The 21788-nt window shown below is 44.4% G+C and overlaps 2 protein-coding genes and 1 non-coding gene across 3 annotated transcripts in view; 2 read left to right on the forward strand and 1 right to left on the reverse strand.

Moving 5' to 3' along the window:
• Positions 1-14507, forward strand: part of GPR39 (G protein-coupled receptor 39) — a 258327-nt gene extending 243820 nt beyond the window's left edge. Inside the window, exon 2 of the mRNA XM_066346568.1 lies at positions 13994-14507. Within this exon, the coding sequence (XP_066202665.1) occupies positions 13994-14505 (512 nt within the window). The 3' untranslated portion in view covers positions 14506-14507. The remainder of the gene's footprint in view (positions 1-13993) is intronic.
• A 401-nt stretch (positions 14508-14908) lies between these two features.
• LYPD1 (LY6/PLAUR domain containing 1) overlaps positions 14909-21788 on the reverse strand; it is a 40359-nt gene continuing 33479 nt past the window's right edge. The window contains exon 3 of the mRNA XM_066346569.1: positions 14909-15144. Coding sequence (XP_066202666.1) covers positions 14909-15144 — 236 coding nt within the window. The remainder of the gene's footprint in view (positions 15145-21788) is intronic.
• On the forward strand, positions 16590-16665 carry TRNAP-GGG (transfer RNA proline (anticodon GGG)). Its single transcript has one exon. It is a non-coding gene; the product is annotated as a tRNA-Pro (tRNA).

Consider the following 21788-nt stretch of genomic DNA (forward strand, 5'->3'; position numbering starts at 1 on the left):
TAGGTGTAATAACATTGTGCATTTCTGACAGCCACTGCTACACGTGGATAGTTAGGATTGTAATAAATGTTCCCCAAAGATTTTTCTGCGCCTATTAAAAGAAAATCCCACCAGGAGGAAATAATTTTTATCATGTCTTGTAACAGTGATTTCCTTTTCAAATCACTAACAGGGAGGTGTCCTCATCCGATGTCCCCGCACAAAGCCCCATTTTAGAGGCCAGTACCATCTTTTCAACGCTCCTGAGAGCTTCACTGGTGTCAGCTGAGACCCTCAGCTCTAAATCAAGCACAGTCCTAGCCTGGCCCCAGTATGAACCTCATCAGTATCTCTCCTATCAGCTGATTTTATTTTTTGCCTTCTGTTCTGGCATTTGGCTATAGGTTGTTCCAGAATTTCTTTGCTAAGTTACATGATATGAATAGATAACAAGGAACTGAACTCATTTTTTAATTTACTTGGAAACCAAATTTTAGATTGTATTGTATTTATGGGGAGGGGAGAGCCAGCCTGTTAATGGGTGAGAATGATCTTCAGCTATGAATGTAAATGAATTTTCAGAGGAAAGTATCCTTCTGCAGACTCTTCTGTACAAAAGAGTAGGAGTGGGGTGGAGGTTTTTGCCTCCTATGAAATAAATTCAATCAAAAGCAGACATTCTGCAGGAGTATAGCCTGCCAGACTCCTATTCAGAGCTAGTTTGCTTCTGTGAATTCCATCAAGCTTGTCTCATCGTAACAGGAGTTTACTGTGTTCACCTTACCTATAAACAGGCCTTTCCAGAGGGATACCTTTCCTTGTCATAGAGATGTGTTAGACGGGGTCTTTATTTCTTGACAGCTGAGATTCTGTCTTTCACCATGACACTCACAGGAAATTTATTTCTGAACTTGTGGCCATTGAATTAAAATGCCTTAATTTGAATTTTGGACTCAGGAAGTATTTGATTTTTGATCCTCTGAGGGGTTCCCCAACTGAGGGCAGTGAGCCGGGACAGTGTGTCCAAAAGCATGGATTCTGGACCAAGCTGCCCGGGGCCTAACTTCGGGCCCCGCCCTGTCATTTAACCTTTCCATCCTCAAATTTCTTTTTTTTTTTTTTTTCTGAAGCTGGAAACGGGGAGAGACAGTCAGACAGACTCCCGCATGCGCCCGACCGGGATCCACCCGGCACGCCCACCAGGGGGCGACGCTCTGCCCACCAGGGAGCGATGCTCTGCCCCTCTGGGGCGTCGCTCTGTTGCGACCAGAGCCACTCTAGCGCCTGGGGCAGAGGCCAAGGAGCCATCCCCAGCGCCAGGGCCATCTTTGCTCCAATGGAGCCTCGGCTGCAGGAGGGAAGAGAGAGACTGAGAGGAAAGAGAGGGGGAGGGGTGGAGAAGCAGATGGGCACTTCTCCTGTGTGCCCTGGCCGGGAATCGAACCCGGGACCTCTGCACGCCAGGCTGACGCTCTACTACTGAGCCAACTGGCCAGGGCCCATCCTCAAATTTCTTATCTGTATTATAGCAATGGAAGGAAGTAGTGGCTATTTATGTGGGGCTTTTTCTAAGGTTTAAACCAACAGGTGTAAGTTACATACTTAACAGTGTCTGAAATACCCATGCACTGTAATAAATTTAGTGGTGTTACCTTGTTAGGCAGCTGATTGGATTGTGTGATGAGTAGACTGAGCTGCCATTCATCTCAGTGCTTTGTGTGCATGTATCTCCTTTAGCATTTCTTATAATAATTCACGAGGTCCATACTGTTATTTATCCATTTCACAGAGATGTAAGTCAACAGCCACAGAGCTGGGAATAGCAAGGCTGAGATTTAAACCCAGGTCTGTTTGACTCCAAATTGCTGCCCTTACCCCCTCTCCTGTACCTTAGCATAGAGCCTGTGGTACGTGGCCACAGGGCAGTGAGTGAAAGTATGGGTGTGTGCCCATGGATGGAGAGAGGATGGAGGAAGGAATCAAGGACCAGGTCACTGAGAGTGGAGGTTTTTCTAGTCTAATCGACCAGATGATCAGGCAGTTATGCCCCCCTGTCATTTGTCCTGGAGAGGAATTGTATGAGATTGGGGAGTTGGGGAAGGGCTCGGGGCATCCATCGTCCTGGGGTTGGGAATTTCTCCTTCCTCAGCCTCCACCTCTTGCTCCTCTAGCATCTTTCAACCCCAAATGCCCTTGTGTGTGCACTGGCGGAAGGATAAATGAGTCAGGGCCCTAGGGCAGAGTGGCAGGAACCCCATGTCCAGGTAAGTGTAAGAACAGTGGCCTAGAAATCTAGAGACATAACTTTGGCTCTCTCTCTGCCAGTGACTAGCAGAATAATCCTGGTAAAGTCATGAAGTCTTTCTGGGCTTTATCTTTGAGTAGGAATAGAAGGTGTCTGATGTCCTGTGGTTCTAGTCAGCCTTCTTCTAGATCTCTGACCCCTGGCAGCTAGCGTGGTGGCAGTGAGGGGGTGGCGGAGATGGTGGAGGTGGAGGTGGTGGTGATGACAGCAGAGGACATGATCATGGAGGTGGTGATGGTACTTAGCACTTTACATCCATTATCTTGTTTAATAATCCCAGCAGCTCTTGTTCTCTCCATTTTATGAATGGGAGCCTGAGTTTTAGAAAGTAAAGCTAGTCATCCCTTGGCAGGTGGAATTTGCTCTATCTGGGGAAGCTGGAGAGGCCGGGGAACATGTTACGGGAAATCCGTGATCGGCGTAGAGCCGGAGGGGAGTCTGCCAGGCCGTCATCATGCTCTGCCCTCCCCAGACTCTCCCCCTCTACAGGTGGAGTCCAAATGGAAATGCAGGGTTAAAATTGCAAGGTTTCATTCACCCAAGGCTGCACGGCACATAGAGTGGAAATAGTCTCGTACTGCCTTTACCAAGTGCTCTTCGAGGTGCTCTCTCTCCACCTCTGTGAGCCTCCCGTGGGCTGCACACCCCACCCTTCTGCTTTGGGTCTTCGTCTGCAGCCTCTCTGACAAAGACTCGTAGCATCTGCTGAAGGCAGGGTCTAGGCAACTGTCAGTTTAGAGGGCCCCTGAGGGGACATATTTTGGGACAAGTGAGTATCTTCTAACATATTTCTTTGGTAAATATGGCTTTTCTGTTTCACCTGTTGACCTTCACCTCTACTCTTTGTACTCCCATGAGGCCATCTTGGAGAGAAGCAGGAAAAGAATGAATCTTAGTGTAGAGAGCTCAGGGCCTGGTGTAGCACAGAGGGTGGGGGACCAAAGCGTGTGGCCTCGGAGGGCGCGGTTAGAAAACAGAACTCCTCATCCGTGTCTAGACCTGTTGGTCTTGGGGGTTCTGGGGCCTGAGGTTCTGTTCTTGCTTGAATAAGAAGGTGCTCCCAGCCTGACCAGGTGGTGGCGCAGTGGATAGAGCGTTGGACTGGAATGCAGAAGGACCCAGGTTCGAGACCCCGAGGTCACTAGCTTGAGTGTGGGCTCATCTGGCTTGTGCAAAAAGCTCACCAGCTTGGACCCAAGGTCGCTGGCTTGAGCAAGGGATTGCTCGGTCTGCTGAAGGCCCATGGTCAAGGCACATATGAGAAATCAATCAATGAACAGCTAAGGTGTCTCAACGAAAAACTGATGATTGATGCTTCTCATCTCTCTCCATTCCTGTCTGTCCCTATCTATCCCTCTCTCTATAAAAATAAATAAATAAATTAATTAATTAATTAATTAATTTTAAAAAAAATTAAAAGAAGGTGCTCCCTTCTTTCAGTTTCCGCTCTTTCCTCCTCTTCTCCTCATGACGGGGAATGGAAATGTTCTAGGCGCTGGGCCCCACATCAGGATGGTTAGTGCTAACCCTCTGGTCAGGGAAGCTGGCTTCAAACTGATTCCATATACATTAGGTAAATGCATGCATATTAAATGCCTCTTACCCAGCTCCTCACCTGGGACCTTCAGTGCTCTCGCTCCCTCCATCCTTTCTACCTATGTATATTGAATAATTGCCATGTAAAGATTTTCTGTTATGTGCTGAGGATACAGCACTGAAGATGGAGAGTCCTGCCTTCATGAATTTATGGTCTAGTTTACACTGGAGTGTTATGCTGGTGAACTCATAGAATGGCGCCACGATTGGCCCACCATGAAAGCTGGAACGCCCACTAGTGGGTGGGAGGGACCAGGTTGACCACACTGCCAAAGTGTGCGGTTTTTATAAAAAGGCTCACCATCACTGCTCTAGAAGATTTCCAGGTGCACCCTATGGTATTCCAAAGAAATATGTGCCTGTTGGGGACCAGAAAACCAACAAGGTTTTTGGAGTTTAGAGTTTTGGGGGACAGAGGTGTGGGAATTGGCTGTAAACTGACAGTCTGCCCAACCCCCACCTCACTTGCCTGATTAGGTTGCAAAAGGCTGTTAAGCTGTGGTGCTGGATTGTTTACACTACCCCCCCCCCATGTTCCTCAGAAAGACTGGAGGCAAGTTTCTTCTATCCTTTGTTTGGTGTAAAGTTAAGATGATAACTTTACTGGGGCTTTTCTGCCCTCAACACAAGAGTAAAAACAGAGGAATCTTCAATGTATTAATGAGAAAATGAGAGTTTGCCTTTCAAATATATGCCCAAACATTGAAGAAATTGCTAGGACACATCAGGCTCATGTTTCTGATAAACACAAGAATGAAAAAACTTAACATATTGGTGCCAGGACCTGCTGAATTTACTAAATCTTACTAAGAATGTATATATATATATATATATAAAGATAACTTTTTTCATTTTTTTTATTTTTAACCCCTTTTTTATGAATTCTAAAAAGCATAACAAAAAATGTAACAAAAATGTTTTTTAATGTCAGAATAAATTTAATTTTGTTGTATTTATTTCATTTAATTACCAGAAAAGCACACTTGGACTTTATATTTTTTTCTTTAATATTTGACTTAATTATTATAACATATTTTTCAGGAATTTGTATATAGTGTGCCTACAATTATTTGTAGGATTTTAAATGTGCCCCGACTTCAAAAAGTTTGAGAACCACTGATCTGAACTGATACCACAGAGGCGTAGCCCAGCCATCACGTGACCCACGGCTTCCCCAGCAAGTATGGAGGCGCCATGATCCTCATGACCACCAACCACCCCTGGGCCATGTGTTCTGAGGGAAGAAGCATAGAAAGCCCCACACAGGTGCATACAATTAATAGCCACATAGAAAAATATTTATTTAATGGGCTCCAGTTAATCATTTACCATGCAGACATCAAGGAATAGTCACTAAACAACAAAGCAACAATGGTGACTCTAAATGCTGCTTACTTTTAGTGCAAGTGGCTATCCTGCAGCCCCCGACAGGACTTGTTTTAGAAATATATATATATCTGTTATTGTGGTAACTCACAATGTTTCTTATACTGAAGCTTATGGAGCAGAGAGATGGCTGGAATACTGGACAAATGGCAGGCCATTTGGAATCTGGGTCTCTGGCCTCCATGTGGTGGTTGGGGCCACAGTGGGGAGAGTGTCATTTTCTAGGACTTTAATCAAATAGCTGGGGCAAGGATGGGATATCAGAGCATCTGTCTTCCTGGACAGGAGCAGCCATCTGTGGCCTTTACATCATTTTAAAGCTGTGGCCTGTGTCCTCCGAAAACTAAATCCCAACAACTCTCTATCTTCTCCTACAGAACATTTCTCAGCAGGAAAGAGGGCAAGGAGTCAGATCACTTTAAATGAGGGTCATTAAGCTGTTGGGCCACTGGGGAAGTGACCACAAGCTGTCCAGGCAAGATTTGGCCAAGCCAGAGAGCACAGGGAAATGAGACGGCTTTCAGTGCACAGCCTACACCTGTGTCCCTTACGTCCTGCCTGAGTTACTTCCAAAGCCTCTCCTCTTTTCTCTTTTGGCAAACTCAGCAATGAATGGTGACCACGTCCCAGGAATCCACCTGTTAGCTGTGAAGGGACTTGCCTATGGCCGAAGAGTCACCTTCTCAAAGTCATCCAAGAAAATACTGGGAAGGGAAAGGGTGTCTGCTGGCAATGCAGGCAAGGCGGTTTGGTTGGTGGTGATCTTTGGAAAAGATGGATGGGAGAAGGAGGAAGAAAAGCAGAAAGAGAAGAAAGGATAGATTCCATTGGTTTACCTGCTGGAGAAACATGTAAAGAAAGGCAAAATGGAGGGAGACAAGGAAAGAAGTAGGAAGAAGGGAGAAGAGAGAGAACAGAGGGACAAAGAAGAGAAGAAAGGTAGGCTAGGCAGTAGGACTGGGGCGGGGATGGGGGCTGTGCTTAGGACTGAGACGGACTGGCAGGGGGGCTATCACAGAGAGGAGCTAGAGGGAGGGGCTCTTGGTTACCATCCACTCAGACTGCAGACACTCGCTGTGATGCTTCAAAGCAAGCACAGAACAGTGAGTGCAGGCCCCCATAATGCCTGCATATTTGGGCTCTGCCTTAATTGGTCTAGTGGTTCTCACATTGGAGTGTCAGAGTCAACCGGCAGGGTTATTAACTCCAGACTGCAGGGCTCCAGCTCCAGACTCTCCATTGGCGCCTGACATGTGCCTTTCTAACAAGTTTCTAGGTGAGGCGGGTGCTACTGTGTCAGGACTCCCTCTTCAAGAATCACTGTCTTAGAGGTTAGAGAGAGGCCAAGGTCGGTGTTGATTTGGGGTCCTTGTGTGGGACAAAGTCAGTGAGTGAGAGCAATGTCTCAACTGGCTGGCAGAAGTAGACTGGTAAACACAAAAATATAAATCAAGAAAGTGCTTCCCTGGCCGGCTAGCTCAGCAGTAGAGCATCAGTCCAGCATGTGGAAGTCCTGGGTTCAATTCCCAGCCAGGGCACACAGGAGAAGCACCATCTGCTTCTCCACCCCTCCCCCTCTCCCTCCTCTCTGTCTCTCTCTTCCCCTCCCACAGCCAAGGCTCCATTGGAGCAAAGTTGGCCCAGGCACTGAGGATGGTTCCATGGCCTCCGCCTTGGGCTCTAGAATGGCTCTGGTTGTAAAGGAGCAATGCCCCAGATGGGCAGAACATCACCCCCTGGTGGGCATACTGGGTGGATCCTGGTAGGGCACATGCGGGAGTCTGTCTCTCTGCCTCCCCACTTCTCACTTCAGAAAAATACAAAATAAAAAAAAAAAAAGAAGAAGAAAGTGCCAAAACCTTTTTCTGGATGGATTTGTCTCTTCATGGCTTCTTATTCAACTAATCACATGCTTCCTGTCTACTGGCAATTGCTGTAAAACGTCAGTGACAAGCAGATGTTCCTCACCCTCCTATATGTGGGGTAATCCATTGTCCCCAAAACCCAATGGAGTGTTCTCTAACTGTCCTCCTTTCCCAGCTCCTGCCCCTAACCGCCCCTTCGCCTTGGTCACACTGAGCCTCGCAGCTCTCAGAAGGAAGGTCATCATGGGATTGCTCCACCCTGTGCTCCTGCTGTATCTGCCTGGCTGCTGTTGTCAGGCTAACTCTTCCTCTCCTTTCACTTCTCTGAGTGTCCCACCCTGTGTGAAGGGCAGCTAGCCCTTCTCACTGCTGCCACTGCGCTCTGCCCAGACTGTTCTCATGACCCTTGGTAAACAGTCACCAGGCTGTGCTGCTTCATCCTCCTCCGCTTTGTATCATTAGTGCCTCGGACAGGGTCTATAATAGATTGCAGCCAGTCAAGAACCATTTGATGAGTAAATGAACAAAGTCCAGAGAACTTAAATTGGGGGGGGGGAGGAGAAACTATACCAATCACAGGAATCCTAAAGCATACTCAACACCCTCCTCAGCACCCCCATGGCTTTCCTGATCCGGTTAAATGGGACTCCTACACCAGATAGAGTCTGGGGTTTCTTTAAATCATGCAAAATATCTTTGATTGGGGAAAGGTCAAATTTCCAGATTTTTTTCTTCTTAGCACTAAGTATTCTTTTCTAGAAGGTGCTTATGTAAGATACACAGATGGACAGATAGATGGAAGGATGAGTGGTTGGACGGACAGATGGATAGAGTTCTCGTAGGTTTGGTCACCTTGGTCATCAAGTCATGACCTAATATAATTTTTTTTTCTCTGGATATTCTTCAGTTCCCTTTGACTAGACTCCAGAATAGGGTGGGGTGGGGCATACGTGTGCCGCAGAGCCTTGCTGCGTGCCTGCTCCTGAGGGACCTGGTTCTAAAGCTGAGTCCAGCCAGTCTATGGTGACGTGCTGACTCTGCTGCACTCTGTGATGGCCCTGCCTCCCACTGCGGTCCACACTGTGACTGGTCAGCACTGGAGCCTAAAACTGAAAGACAAAACTACATTTAAATATGATTGACTTGTAGCCCTGGCCAGTTGACTCAGTGGTAGAGCATCAGTCCAGTGTGTGGACATCTTGAGTTCGGTTCTTGGTCAGGGCACACAGGAGAAGCACACATCTGCTTCTCTAACCTTCCCATCTCCTTCCTCTCTGTCTCTCTCTTCCCCTCCCACAGCCGAGGCTCCATTGGAGCAAAGATGGCCTGGGTGCTGAGGATGGCTCCATGGCCTCTGCCTCAGGTGCTAGAATGGCTCCAGTTGCAATGGAGCAACACCCCAGATGGACAGAACATCGCCCCCTAGTGGGCATGCCGGGTGGATCCCAATCGGGCACCTATAGGAGTCTGTCTTTCTGCGTCCCCGCTTCTCACTTCAGAAAAATACTATATATATATATATATATATATATATATATATATATATATATATATATATATATATATATGATCGGCTTGTTTGTCAGTGTGGGTGGACTCTGGGGTCCTGAGCAAGCACACTGAAGTAGAGGGTACTCTGCCACCCTGGCCTGTATGCTCCCCAGTGAATCACTTCGTCTCATTTCTGACATTTGTAGAACAAGGGAGTTCTGTGGCGGGTCTCTCTCCCTGCCTCCCACTCTCTGATGACTCTGGGAGGGGTTCTGGGGTACATACAAATATCTCCCTTCACTTGAAAAGTTAGAGGGGATAAAATGGACCACAGTCAGGTGGCGGCATAGCTTAGTGCACTTCTGAAGACTGAACTCAGAAGGCTGACTGGCACGCTGCGGAAACGTCAGGCTCGGTGCGAGTGCTGCTGGACATCTGCAGTCCTGCTGTTGTTGAAGCAGCTTCTCTGCCCAGAACGGGTCTGTGTCATTGGCTGATGGCTCTTGTCATTTTAGTGTAGTTATCAAAGAGGAAAAATGGAAGTACTTAATGTGGAAAAAAGATAAAGTATAAAGGTATTTTTTAACTCCGAGTGCAAAGCTGTCTGGAGTACAATACAGATCTGTCAGGAATTCAGTTGAAACTGTTTACCTGCTTTACACGACTGGGTTCAGTTCACTGATCTTCATTCAAGTTCACACTGAAGTTATTTAACTGTGCTGCACATTACGCTGCACAGACCAAAGTGTTATAGATTTTTTCCAAATATAATATACAAGTCCAAATTGATTGCAGCCAAATATAAATTTAGTCAAATCTTTAATATGCTCTTTAAGGCATCAATAAGGCATGGGACTAGAGTTAAACCAGTTGCAAGCAGCCAGAATAAAAACACTTTGTATGTGATATTTATTCCCAACAATGTGTCATCTAAAACAATGAACTTTTTTTTTTCTCTTTTTCAAATATAAAAGTGAGGAATTACCTGCCCTTATAAGATGACAAGGATGCTGGTTTGGCACTTCCTTCCCTCAGCAGTCTGGCCTCTATCTCATTGCCCACGGGCACACACCTCTCATTAGTTATTGGCTGTACCTATATGCCCAGTGCTCCCTTTCCTTAGAACAAATGATCTTTCAAGCACAGGAGGGAAAGCACTAGCCATTTCCCTACCTCTAGCTGAGGCAGGGGCAGTATATTCCAACAGCCTGACTAGGTATTTAGCACAATCTATGTTATTCCAAAATGACTGGGCAAGGTTTAGAATGAACAATGCATAATAGAACTCTACTTTCAGAACTCATTAGGCTTTAGATATAGGGAAGGATTTAATGTTAAAGGACAGGACACATGTGTTCTACACCATGGCTGAGAGCTCATACCCAGCAGTAAGATCAGGCATCAACCTTGGTTGTATCGTCAGAGTCCGAGGATGATAAACAGGCTAGGTGGAGTCTTCTTGGTTTGACAGGGCTCTCTGGGAATGAGGCTGGGAAGGGGGCAGCTGGGGCTATGGGACTAGGAGGGAATAGGGAGCCCTGCTATTCTGAGGAGGGGCTGGGAAGGAGTACTTGAACCTGTGCTGTAGACACTAGCCACCTGTGGTTGGCCCAACTGAAATGCACTATAAAGCGTAAAAGCCACACTGGGTTTCTAAGACCTAGTATGAAAATAACACACAAAACATTTCACAAATAACATTAGGCTGATTATGTGTTGAAAGTGCATGTGAAGTGATAATATTTGGGGGATATTGACTTTAAGAACCTGTTGTTAAAATGGACTTCCCTGTCTCTGTTTACTTTTTTGAATGTGGTCACTTGAAATTTTAAAATTACGTGTGGTTTACGTTATATTCCTAGTGGACAGTGCTGCTTTACATAGTGGGATTCCAGCTCATGTTTACTTTCTTGTTTTCTGTATTTTCAAACTGAAAATGTAAGAAACAGACAGTGTCTTTGAGAAAAAAGAGTATATTTTGGATTTTGAAGTTTGGAAAGCATGTATTATAAATATAGCATGTGGGCAGCTAACCTCCTCTGGACTCAACTTCACCTGTACAACGAAGACAATAACATTTTGATCTAGCAGGTTATTATCAGAAGTGGAAAATGCATAGGAAATGAGCAGAAGATCCTTAGTGCAGAACCTGACACGGGAAAACTCAATAAATATTTGGCATTATTCTTGGTTATATCTCAAGACCTGTCTGATGCCTAATCTTTAATCCTGGTCCATTTCTAATTCTGTTCCTTATCTCTCTTGCTCTCCATGTTTTTATTTGATGTCATATCTACCTACTTCTACACCCAGAAGCTGCGATGTTCCCTCTTTTTTTCATCATGGAAGACTCTCAGCCTGGTTCCCTATGTTCCGCTACTTGTTCGGATGAAGTTGCTCCTCACCACCTACTTTAGCTCATTTCAATTTCAGCAAGAATTCTATCCTGGCTACGACAAGCCAGGACACAGCTTTTCATTGCCCCGTCCTTTGCTCCATACTGGGATGCTGGGGTCTTGTTTTTACTGACCTCGGCTTCTTTTGATGGGATACTCATTCAAGGACATTGGATGCCAGGCAAAGGGGGTGAGGGTGACAGAAGTGTAAGGGTCATGCAAATAAGAGCTCAATGGATCAGGAGCAGAGATAGGACGGAAGAATACTTTTATAGCTTCTCTCCACTTCCCCGCATCCCGGGCCTTCCTTTCTCACTGTCTTTATTTTGCTGTCTTTATAAGCTGTGCTGTGTTCAAGCCATGAAAAGTGAAAATGGTTCTTCTCACCTTTCAGAAACTCACAGCCCAAAGTATAACCTCCTACAATGTAGCACATATCTAAACCCTGTGTTCAGTTTCCATACTCTAACCATGGTTGGCAAACTCATTAGTCAACAGAGCCAAATATCAACAGTACGACTGAAATTCCTTTTGAGAGCCAAGCTTTTTAAACTTAAACTATATGGGTAGGTACATTGTTATTAATTTAATTAGGGCACTCCTGAGCTGGGCAAAGAGCCGCATGTGGCTCGTGATACGCGGTTTGCGACCACGGCAGGACATAAGGCCTCAGGTGAGGATGGTTGTGCTTGTTCTTTGAAATTTAGTGGCAGAGAAGAGAAAAAAAATTAAAACTTTGTGAAGCCATAGCTTCCCAAAGTATGGTGAGCTTCCTAGCTCCTTCTCGGCTAAGGAGGCAGACCGTGCAGTCGAGCCTGCGTGGGATACAGACAGGAGGGATGACTTAAGAACATACACCCGTGCAGCTGGGAAAGGTCTCCAATTTCCTCAGAAAGTCTTTTTTTTTTTTTTTTTTTTTTTTAATTCAGTGAGAGGAGGGGAGGCAGAGCCAGACTCCTCCATGTGCTCAGACCAGGACCCACCCAGCAAGGCCACTAGGGGGTGATGCTCTGCCCATCTGGGGCATTGCTTCACAACTGAGCTCTTCTTAGCACCTGAGACAGAGGCCATGGAGCCATCCTCAGTACCAGGGGCCAACTCGCTGCCATCTAGCCATGGCTGCAGGAAGGAGGGAGGGAGGGAGGGGCAGACTGAAAGAAAGAGAAGAGGGGGGAGGGGTGGGGAAGCAGATGGGCACTTCTCCTGTGTGCCCTCACTAGGAATTGAACCCAGGACATCTACACACTGGGCCAATGCTCTACCACTGAGCCAACTAGCCAGGACCTGAAAGTCTTTTTTTGTTAAATCAGAGAACTGTTCATTTGTGTTCCCATTCAGCAACTGTAACTGGGTGACTCAGAATATACTCTTAAGCAGATCTTTTTTGCCTTCTCATCATATCAATATGTAACTTTTATTTTTAGATTTACTGAGTGTTCTCAGAGTAACAAATTCAAAGGAAAGAAATAAACAAATTGGATTTATGTCAAGCTTGGGCTGAGGTTTGAAAGGGGAAACCCTCGGAAATGGGAGCAGAGTTTCTAGGGTGCCCTCTTTGCTGACAGCTGGGGTTTGTCCAGGGTTTGTTTTGGGGGAGCTGGGTTAGTTCAGTGCCAGGGAACACATCTAAGGCCACCCCACTGCCAGGCAAGGGATGCTCGGGCGGGTGCATGCAGGAGGACTGACCATGGATGTGTAAACATGGCTGTTTTTCCTGGAGCATTTATTAATGAACTCTCTTCCACAAATCAGAAGCAGGAAGGGACCACTGCCAATGATAGCTTCCCTGTGGTTTCCTGGAAAATCAGAGTGTTTGAAAATGTCAATTTTCCTTATTATATTATTCAAACTTAGGAGAGGCATGAACCATTTCTGGAAATCCAAAAACATGCCTTTACGTTGTTCAGCTCTGCTCACTTACATTCTGGTCTCTTGCCCAACCCCACCCCCTTCCTTGAGAGAAAAGAGCAAATGTACTGCTGATTTCTGATCTGATGTCCCTTGGTTGTTTTGTGTGTGGGGAGAGAAGGAGAGTTACTGCAGAATAAATGCTTATGAACTTGTGATATCAGTTGTCTGTGGCCTAATAGAATCCTTCTGTCAGAGGTCATAAAAATAGCAATGACTATAAGTTAGAATGCAGATATGCAGGCATGCAAACACATATCCTTGCAGGCAGCTTTGACTCTGTGGACAGGGCTCCTGAGTCCTAGCTCGCTAGAGTCTGATCGTTCCTGGCTGTTGATCAGGCAGCTCAGTGACACAGGGCAAAGAGCATGTTACTGGCTGCACTGGAAAGAAACTTCATATTTTCCCATTGTGTTTGGATAATTGTCTTATTTAAAAACATTTGAACAGAAACAGCAGCACTGTTGCAGATGTATTATAATTATAGGTGTGCACACCAAGTAAATACATATATGCCAAAAAAAGTTCTCTGTAACAGGCTAGTCCTGATTTTGCTTCCCTAGAAAGTAAGATTGGTGTCACTAAATATGCTTCTTTATCACTTCCATTTGTCTTGAAAATATCATCAGGTCTTCCTTATGCAGACATTCTTTAAATGCAAATGTCTCATCTGATATGGCTATACTGTATATACATCTATTTAAAACAAACAAACAAAACAACCAAAGACATAACTAGATTAATGGGCTACATAAAATGCTTTCTGGATACACAGACAACAATGAAAACATGTTTAAAATGAACAGGCATAAATAAACTTTGGAAAGCATTTAATGGTCTTTAACATAGTCACTCCCCTAGCTCTGAAACAGTGTTAATTTTTTTTTCCACTAGTGGCAAAGAAGCTGTCAAACACAACATTGAAAAATTGGTGCCATTTCCTGGCTAGTAAGCAGAGAACTGAGGGGCTAAGTATATAACGGTTTTTGTTGTTGTTCTCATGCTGTATTTCTCTCTCTCTCTCTCCCCCCTCTCTCTCTCCCTTCCTCCCCATCTTCCCTGCTCAGGGCTGATCGTTTTGACGTTGGCCATCTGCTGGATGCCCAACCAGGTTCGGAGGATCATGGCTGCCGCCAGACCCAAGCACGACTGGACGAGGTCCTACTTCCAGGCGTACATGCTCCTCCTCCCTTTCTCGGACACCTTCTTCTACCTGAGCTCAGTCATCAACCCGCTCCTGTACAACGTGTCCTCGCGGCAGTTCCGCGCGGTGTTCTGGCAGGTGCTCCGCTGCCGCCTGACCCTGAAGCACGCCAACCACGAGAGGCGCCAGCGCACCCGGGCCGAGTCCTCCACGGGCAGCGCCCGCTCCGCGCGCCGCCCGCTCATCTTCCTTGCTTCCAGGCGCGATTCCTCGGTCAGGAGACCTAACAAGGTTTTCTTAAGCACTTTCCAGAGCGAGGCAGAAGCCCGGCCGGAGTCAAAGACCCAATTGAGTCCCGAGTTACCAGAGCCCAAGTCGGAGATGAAACCAGTCAATTCTGCAGTAGAAGATGGTTTTCAGGAGCATGAAGTGTGAATGTCAACCAACCGTCCCCTGATGAAAACATTACCCTCCCACAGCAAGACAAAATAACCTGCTCCCCCATCAGGGAAAGGCGTGGTATCCTGGGTCCTTGGGAAAGGCAGATGTCCACTTAAGTGTCTTCGAAGGGCTGACTGCCACCCAGACTCTGGTTACAGACGGGAACGCTGACTCTATCCCCTCTCTTCTTTTAAGTACGCACTGAAAACTGAGGCAGACTGCATTTCTTCAGAGCTTATGAAAATGTTTTACACTGAGCTCTTTCATTATTTGCAAAGGAACTAAAAGAAAGGGAACAGACTCCCTACCCAGAATCAAAGGACACCCAGAAGGTCTCGTGGCGCGGGGGCGAGGAGCAAGGGTCAGCAGAACAATGCAGGAGGGGCTGGCACCTGGCTCAGCAGTGTGCCAGGAAGAGGGCTAACTTGAGGAGCAGGATGGTGGTGGGGAGCCCTGGCTGGAGGGCTGAGGCTGAGCTGCTCCGTTTCTTGGGCCGGGGCCCATTGCACAGAGGGGTGTTACAGCAGCTGATGCACACGGAGTTCAGTTTCCCCGGGGAGCAGAAGGACTGGTACCCGGCCGAGGCGATGAGGCAGGCTGCGGACGAGGCACACGACTTGCGGTACATGATCCCTGCAACACAGACCCAAAGGAGCTGGGTTAATGTGCACTGGCCCAGGGGCAGCCCTCCGAGCCCGATCCCAGTGTGTCCTTCCTCCTCCTCTCACATCCCACAGACTTGGTGGGGCCAGGGAGGTGCTTTTGGTATATGGTAAAGAAGTTAGTCATTATTTAACCACTTTTGACAGAATTGCCCCAAAAGTTATGAGATGCAATGCCGGTGAATAATTAGCAATCAGCTATCAGAACCAAAGTCCACTCTTAGTACTAAATATAGAGGTTTTTACTTTTTCTTTTTTCGGTTCAAATATTTCATGCCAAAGAGGACCACAAGTTGTGTTATCTAGATCTCCTCTCTATTAGTTTATAAGTGACCAGAGATGGTTCTCAACTACGTAGTTATTAAATCATGGAATTTTCTGAAAAAAGACCAAATCCCAATGGGAATAAATCAGATCCCTACTGAAGGGGCCCTGAGTTTTCCCAAGTTTGAGGGGATCCACTGGGTTACACTCATGTAACCCAGAGGTGGCCTGGCTGACCTTGTGTGCAGAGCAGCCTTCTGCTCAGGGCAGAGCTTTGCCCTTAGAACATATGGTCATTTGCCCAGTCAGCATCACCCAGCTAGCACTTAACATGCACCATGCAGGCACATAAAGGAGCCTCCTGGAAAGAATGGAGGGTCCATCTTAAGGAATACATGTGTCATGTCCAAACTGTGTCATGACCATCAAATTGGGGTGTTCTAGATAATCAGATGAATTCTTAAAGCTGGAAGTTTACTCAGTTCAAATAATAGCTAAGCTTATTTAAGTACTGGATTCCTGTATGCCAGGTACCATTTGGAGAGATATAGTGTCTTTGATCACTTACTGCCCACCAGGGAAGCCCCATGATCATCCCTGTTTTACAGATGAGATCCCCAAGGTAAGAGAGGGTTAGTTAACTTGCCCAGAGTCACACTACCAAAAAGCACAGCAGCTGGAATTTGAACCTAGTATTCTGGCTCCAAGCCATTAAGTCTATATTACTGTATAGCAAAGCAACTAGTCAATAAAATATAAAAATGTTTTTGTTTTGTTTTTTTTGGAGGGGTGGCTTTACTCTGAAGATAGCTTGTGTGTGTGTGTGTGTGTGTGTGTGTGTGTGTGTGGTTCTTTTGCAGCAATGATTTTTTTGTTGAGATATAACTGACAGAATTGTTATTTTTGGTCAAATACTATGTGATAGCAGTGCTGCCCTGCACAGCCGAGGCGTACATGCCAGTAGCAACCAGGGCACCTTTCCCCCTGACTCCCTGTAGGTATGTCTGCAGGTGTGCTTTGGTGTGAGGCTCCCTTTTACCCCTTGACAATGGCTGCTTTGGATGCCGGAGAGATACAGTTAAAGACTTAAACTGCCTAAAACTTCCAAGAAGGAGATAAATAAATACCTTAGATTTACATTAAAACATGCTGGCCCTGGCTGGCTGGCTCAGTGGTAGAGCGTCGGCCTGGGGTGCAGAGGTCCCAGGTTCGATTCCCGGCCAGGGCACACAGGAGAAGTGCCCATCTGCTTCTCCACCCCTCCCCCTCTCCTTCCTCTGTCTCTTTCTTCCCCTCCCGCAGCGAGGCTCCATTGGAGCAAGGATGGCCCGGGCGCTGGGGATGGCTCCTTGGCCTCTGCCCCAGGCGCTAGAGTGGCTCTGGTCGCAACAGAGCATCGCCCCCTGGTGGGCAGAGCGTAGCCCCTGGTGGGCGTGCCGGGTGGATCCCGGTTGGGCGCATGAGGGAGTCTGTCTGACTGTCTCTCCCCGTTTCCAGCTTCAGAAAAATACAAAAAAAACAAAACAAAAAAAAAACATGCAACTTTGTAAATATATATATTTACAAATATATATATTTGTAAAGATTGACTTTTCTAACACTATTAGAAAATTCTGGAATCAGCTGCCTGATAAGACAATGCTCAACGACAGAGGATATATGTGAGGGGAGAGAGGAGACACTCTTTAATTTCTAAGGAACGTGTTACATACTGTAAAGGGCTTTGCCCATTTCTACATTTCCCATGGTCTCTACATTTCCTATCCATTGCCAATTTTAGGAAATTAAGTTTTGCCATCTTCTTATTCTTAAATATTAAAATCACTATCATTTGCCAGTTCTGCTTCTGTAAACTTTTACCTTTAAATGAATGTTAAAAATTCAAAAAAGTTTACTGAATATATTTTTTCATTGTAGAAAAATTCAGACATTCGGATAAGGTGGAAATGCCCCTTGACCACCCCTTCCAATGCTAGGTTCTCCTCAGAGGTAAACACTCATATCAATTTTGGGTGCCTCCTTCCAGGCCTGTTTCTAGATATTTACAAGTGTGCCCATGGAGAAACTCTGTGTGTGTGTGTGTGTGCGCATGCACATTTTTGTTAACAGCACCACATCCTATATGCTACTCTATAATTTGCATTTTTACTTAGTAATATGGCTGAGGATTTCTTTTTAAGCCTAACTTTGCAGGGCTAAGTATCAGTAATGAGGTAGGTTAATTATATTAATGCATGAGGGGAACCCTGATTTTTGCAAGTGCCACCCAAGGGACATCTCCAGATTGCCTGGCTCTGGTGGCCACCAGGGCTTAATACTTGTGGTACCACAGGACTATATTTAATTTGCGTTCTTTGAAAGCTACTTGAGGGTCTGGCTTTCAATAAGCCTGAATGTAGATGCTGACTGAGCTCCTCCCCTTTGAGATACTGACTGGTTGTGGCACATTCTAAACTACTGAGAGCTACTGAAAGTAAAATAGGTGACCTGGCCAGAAAGCTTGGTTGGCTAGAGCATCATCCTAAAGCACAGAGTTGCCATCTGATCCTGGATCAGGGCACACATAAGAACAGATTGATGTTCCGGGGTGTGTGTGTGTCTCTTCCTTCCTCTCTCTTTAAAATCAGGAATTTTTTTTTTTTAAATAATCTTTAACCCACCACAAGTCTGACTTTTTTTTTTAAGTAGTATTTTTATTTATTTATTCATTTTTAGAGAGGAGAGGGAGTGACAGAGAGAGGAGAGACAGAGAGAGAGAAGGGGGGGAGGAGCTGGAAGCATCAACTCCCATATGTGCCTTGACCAGGCAAGCCCAGGGTTTTGAACCGGCAACCTCAGCATTTCCAGGTCGACGCTTTATCCACTGCACCACCACAGGTCAGGCAAAATCAGGAAATTTTTAAGAATTAGAAAGAAACACTGTCATCTGATGTAAGAAGTGTTCAGAAATCCTGTTTGCATCCTTTTTTTTTTTGTATTTTTCTGAAGCTGGAAACAGGGAGAGACAGTCAGACAGACTCCTGCATGCGCCCCACCGGGACCCACCTGGCACGCCCACCAGGGGCGACGCTCTGCCCACCAGGGGCCAATGCTCTGCCCCTCCGGGGCATCACTCTGCCGTGACCAGAGCCACTCTAGCGCCTGGGGCAAAGGCCAAGGAGCCATCCCCAGCGCCCGGGCCATCTTTGCTCCAATGGAGCCTTGGCTGCGGAAGGGGAAGAGAGAGACAGAGAGGAAGGAGGGGGGCTGTGGAGAAGCAAATGGGCTGGGAATTGAACCCAGGTCCCCCGCACGCCAGGCCGATGCTCTACCGCTGAGCCAACTGGTCAGGGCCTTTTTTTTTTTTTTTTTTGTATGCATCCTTTATAAAAAATAAAATAGGTGGCATGGGCCATCACAAAGGTTTGAGAGAAACCAAGAGCTAGGGCAGGTTTGAACAATAAAGTTCATCTACACAAGGCCAACCCTTCAAGACTGGGAGAGATGGCTGTTTCATCAAATTCCTAGAAACTAACACAGAGAGACAAGCAAAATGAAGTAACAAAGGAATATACTCCAAACAAAACAAGATAAAATTTCAGAAAAAATACCTGTAATGAGACTAAGAGAAATAATTTACCTGATAAAGAGTTCAAAATAATGGTTATAAAAAGGCTCACTGAACTAGGGATGAATGGATGAACACAGTGAGAATTTCAACAAAGAGATAGAAAAATAAAGTACTAAAGAGAAGTCACAGTAGTGATGAACAGAATGACTGAACTGAAAAATACACTAGAGGGTTAAACAGCAGACTAGATAAAGCAGTAGGGTCAGTCAGCTTGAAGATAGAGCAGTGGGACTCAGCCAATCAGAGCAGTCAAAAGGAAAAAGAATGAAAAAATGTAAGACAGCTTGAAGGACAACATCAAGCAGACTAACATTCACATTATAAAAATTCCAAAAGAGAAGAAAGAGAGGAAAATGCAGAAAATTTATTTAAACAAGTACTGACTGAAAACTTCCCTAACCTGGGAAGGAAACAGACACACAGATCCAGAAAACCAAGAGAGTTCCAAATAAGAAGACCCCAAAGAGACACATACCAAGACACATTACAATTAAAATATCAAAAGTTAAAGACGAGGAGAGATGCTGAAAAGCAGAAAGAGAAAAACTTGTTACATACAAGGGAACCCCCATTTGATTATCATATTTTTCAGCAGAAACTTTTCAGGCCAGACGAAAATGGCTTCACAGTGCTAAAAGAAGACAACCCCCTCCAATCAAGAAGACCATACCTAGCAAAGTTGTTATTCAGAACTGTAAGAGTAATAAACATTTTTAAATGAGTTTCCTGGACAACTAAAAGCTAAAGGAGTTCATCACCACTAAACTAGAATTATAAGAAATGTTAAAGGAATTTCTTTAAGCTAATTAGTAATAAGAAACCATGAAAAGTAATGAGATCTCATTACTAAAGGAAAATATATAGTAAGGTTAGTGGGTTAATTCCTTAAAAAGCAAAAGGAATATGAAGGTTAAAAGACAGTTGTAGTAAAAATAACAAATAATTAGTTAAGGTATACACAAGATAAAACAGATGAAAAATATAAAAAGAAAAACATAAAATATAGAGTTTAGGATGTTTTCAAACTTAATTTGTACTCAACTTAAAAATACTGTTATAAATATTAGTTGTTATATGTAAATCCCATGTTAACCACAAAGCAAAAACCTATGAGATAATGAGAAAGTAATTTAAGCATACCACTAAAGAAAGGCATCAAGCCACAAATGAAGAGAACAAGAAAGTAAAAAGGGCCAGAGGAACTACACAACAGACAGAAAACAACAAAATGGTAATAAGTACATACCTATCAATAATTACTTTAAATGTAAATGGACTAAATTGTCCAATTAAAAGACAGAATGGCTAAATGGATTTAAGAAACAAAACCAAAACCCATTCATATGCTATCTACAAGAGGCACACTTCAGTTATAAAGACACACACAGATTGTGAAAGGCTGGGAAAATATATTTCATGGAAAAAAAAGCTGAGGTAGCTATACTTAGGTCAGACAAAATGAACTTTAAAACAAAGACTGTAAAAGAGACAAAGATTATGTATTATTAGATAATGATAAAAGGTCAATCCAACAAGAGAATAAAACATTTGCAAATATTTATGCACCCAACGTAGGAGAAGTTAAAAATATAAAGCAAATATTAACAGAGCAAAAGAATGAAATAGCAATACAATAATAGTATGGGACTTTAATATACCACTTACATCAATGGATATATCATCCAGACAGAAAATCAATAAGGAAACACTGACCTTAAAAGACACATTAGAAAAGATGGACTTAACAAATACAAACATTCCATCCAAAAGCAACAGAATATACATTTTTCTCAAGTGCACATGCAATATTCTCCAGGATAGATCATATGTTAGGACACAAAATGAATCTTAAATGTAAGAAGATTGAAATCATATCAAGCATGTTTTCTGACCAAATGGTACAAAACTAGAAACCAGTTACAAGAAGAAAACTGGAAAATTCTCATATAGGTAGGAATTAGCATGCTGCTGAACAACTAATAGATCAACAAACAAAAGAAAAATAATAAAAAATACCTTGAGACAAATGAAAGTGAGACAAGATACCATAATATAAGGGACACAGCAAAAGCAGTTCTAAGAGGGAAGCTCATAGTGAGAAAAGAAACAAAAATCTCAAATAACAACTTGACATTATATCTCAGAGTACTATAAAAAGAAGAATAAATGAAGTCCAAAGTTAGGAGAAGGAGGAAAATAAATATCAAATTAGGAATAAATAAAATAGAAACTAAAAGGATCATAGAGAAGATCAATGAAACCAAGAGCTGGTTCTTTAAAAATGTAAACAAAATTGACAAATTTTTAATGAGGCTCACTGAGAAAAAAAAAGAAGACTCAAATGAAATCAGAAATGGAAAAAAAAGATCTACAATAGATGCCACAGAAATAGAAATACAAAGGGTCATAAAAGATTATTATGAATTATTGTACACCAACAATTATATAAGCTATAATAATTAAAAATTCCTAGAAACATAACCTTTTGAAACTGATTCATGAAGAAGTATAAAATCTGAATAGACCAATTACTAGTAAGGAGATTAAATCAGTATTCAAAGACATCCCAACAAACAAAAGTCCAGGACCAGACAGCTTCACAGGTGAATTCTATCTAACATTCGAAGAATTAATACCAATCCCTCCCACCTGACTGGTACTGGTTCAGTGGATGCAGTGTCAACCTGGGATAAGGACAACCCAGGTTGGAAAGCCCGAGATCGCTGGCTTGAGTGCAGGCT

The sequence above is a fragment of the Saccopteryx leptura genome, chromosome 7 (assembly GCF_036850995.1).
Source record: "Saccopteryx leptura isolate mSacLep1 chromosome 7, mSacLep1_pri_phased_curated, whole genome shotgun sequence".
Lineage (NCBI taxonomy): Eukaryota > Metazoa > Chordata > Mammalia > Chiroptera > Emballonuridae > Saccopteryx > Saccopteryx leptura.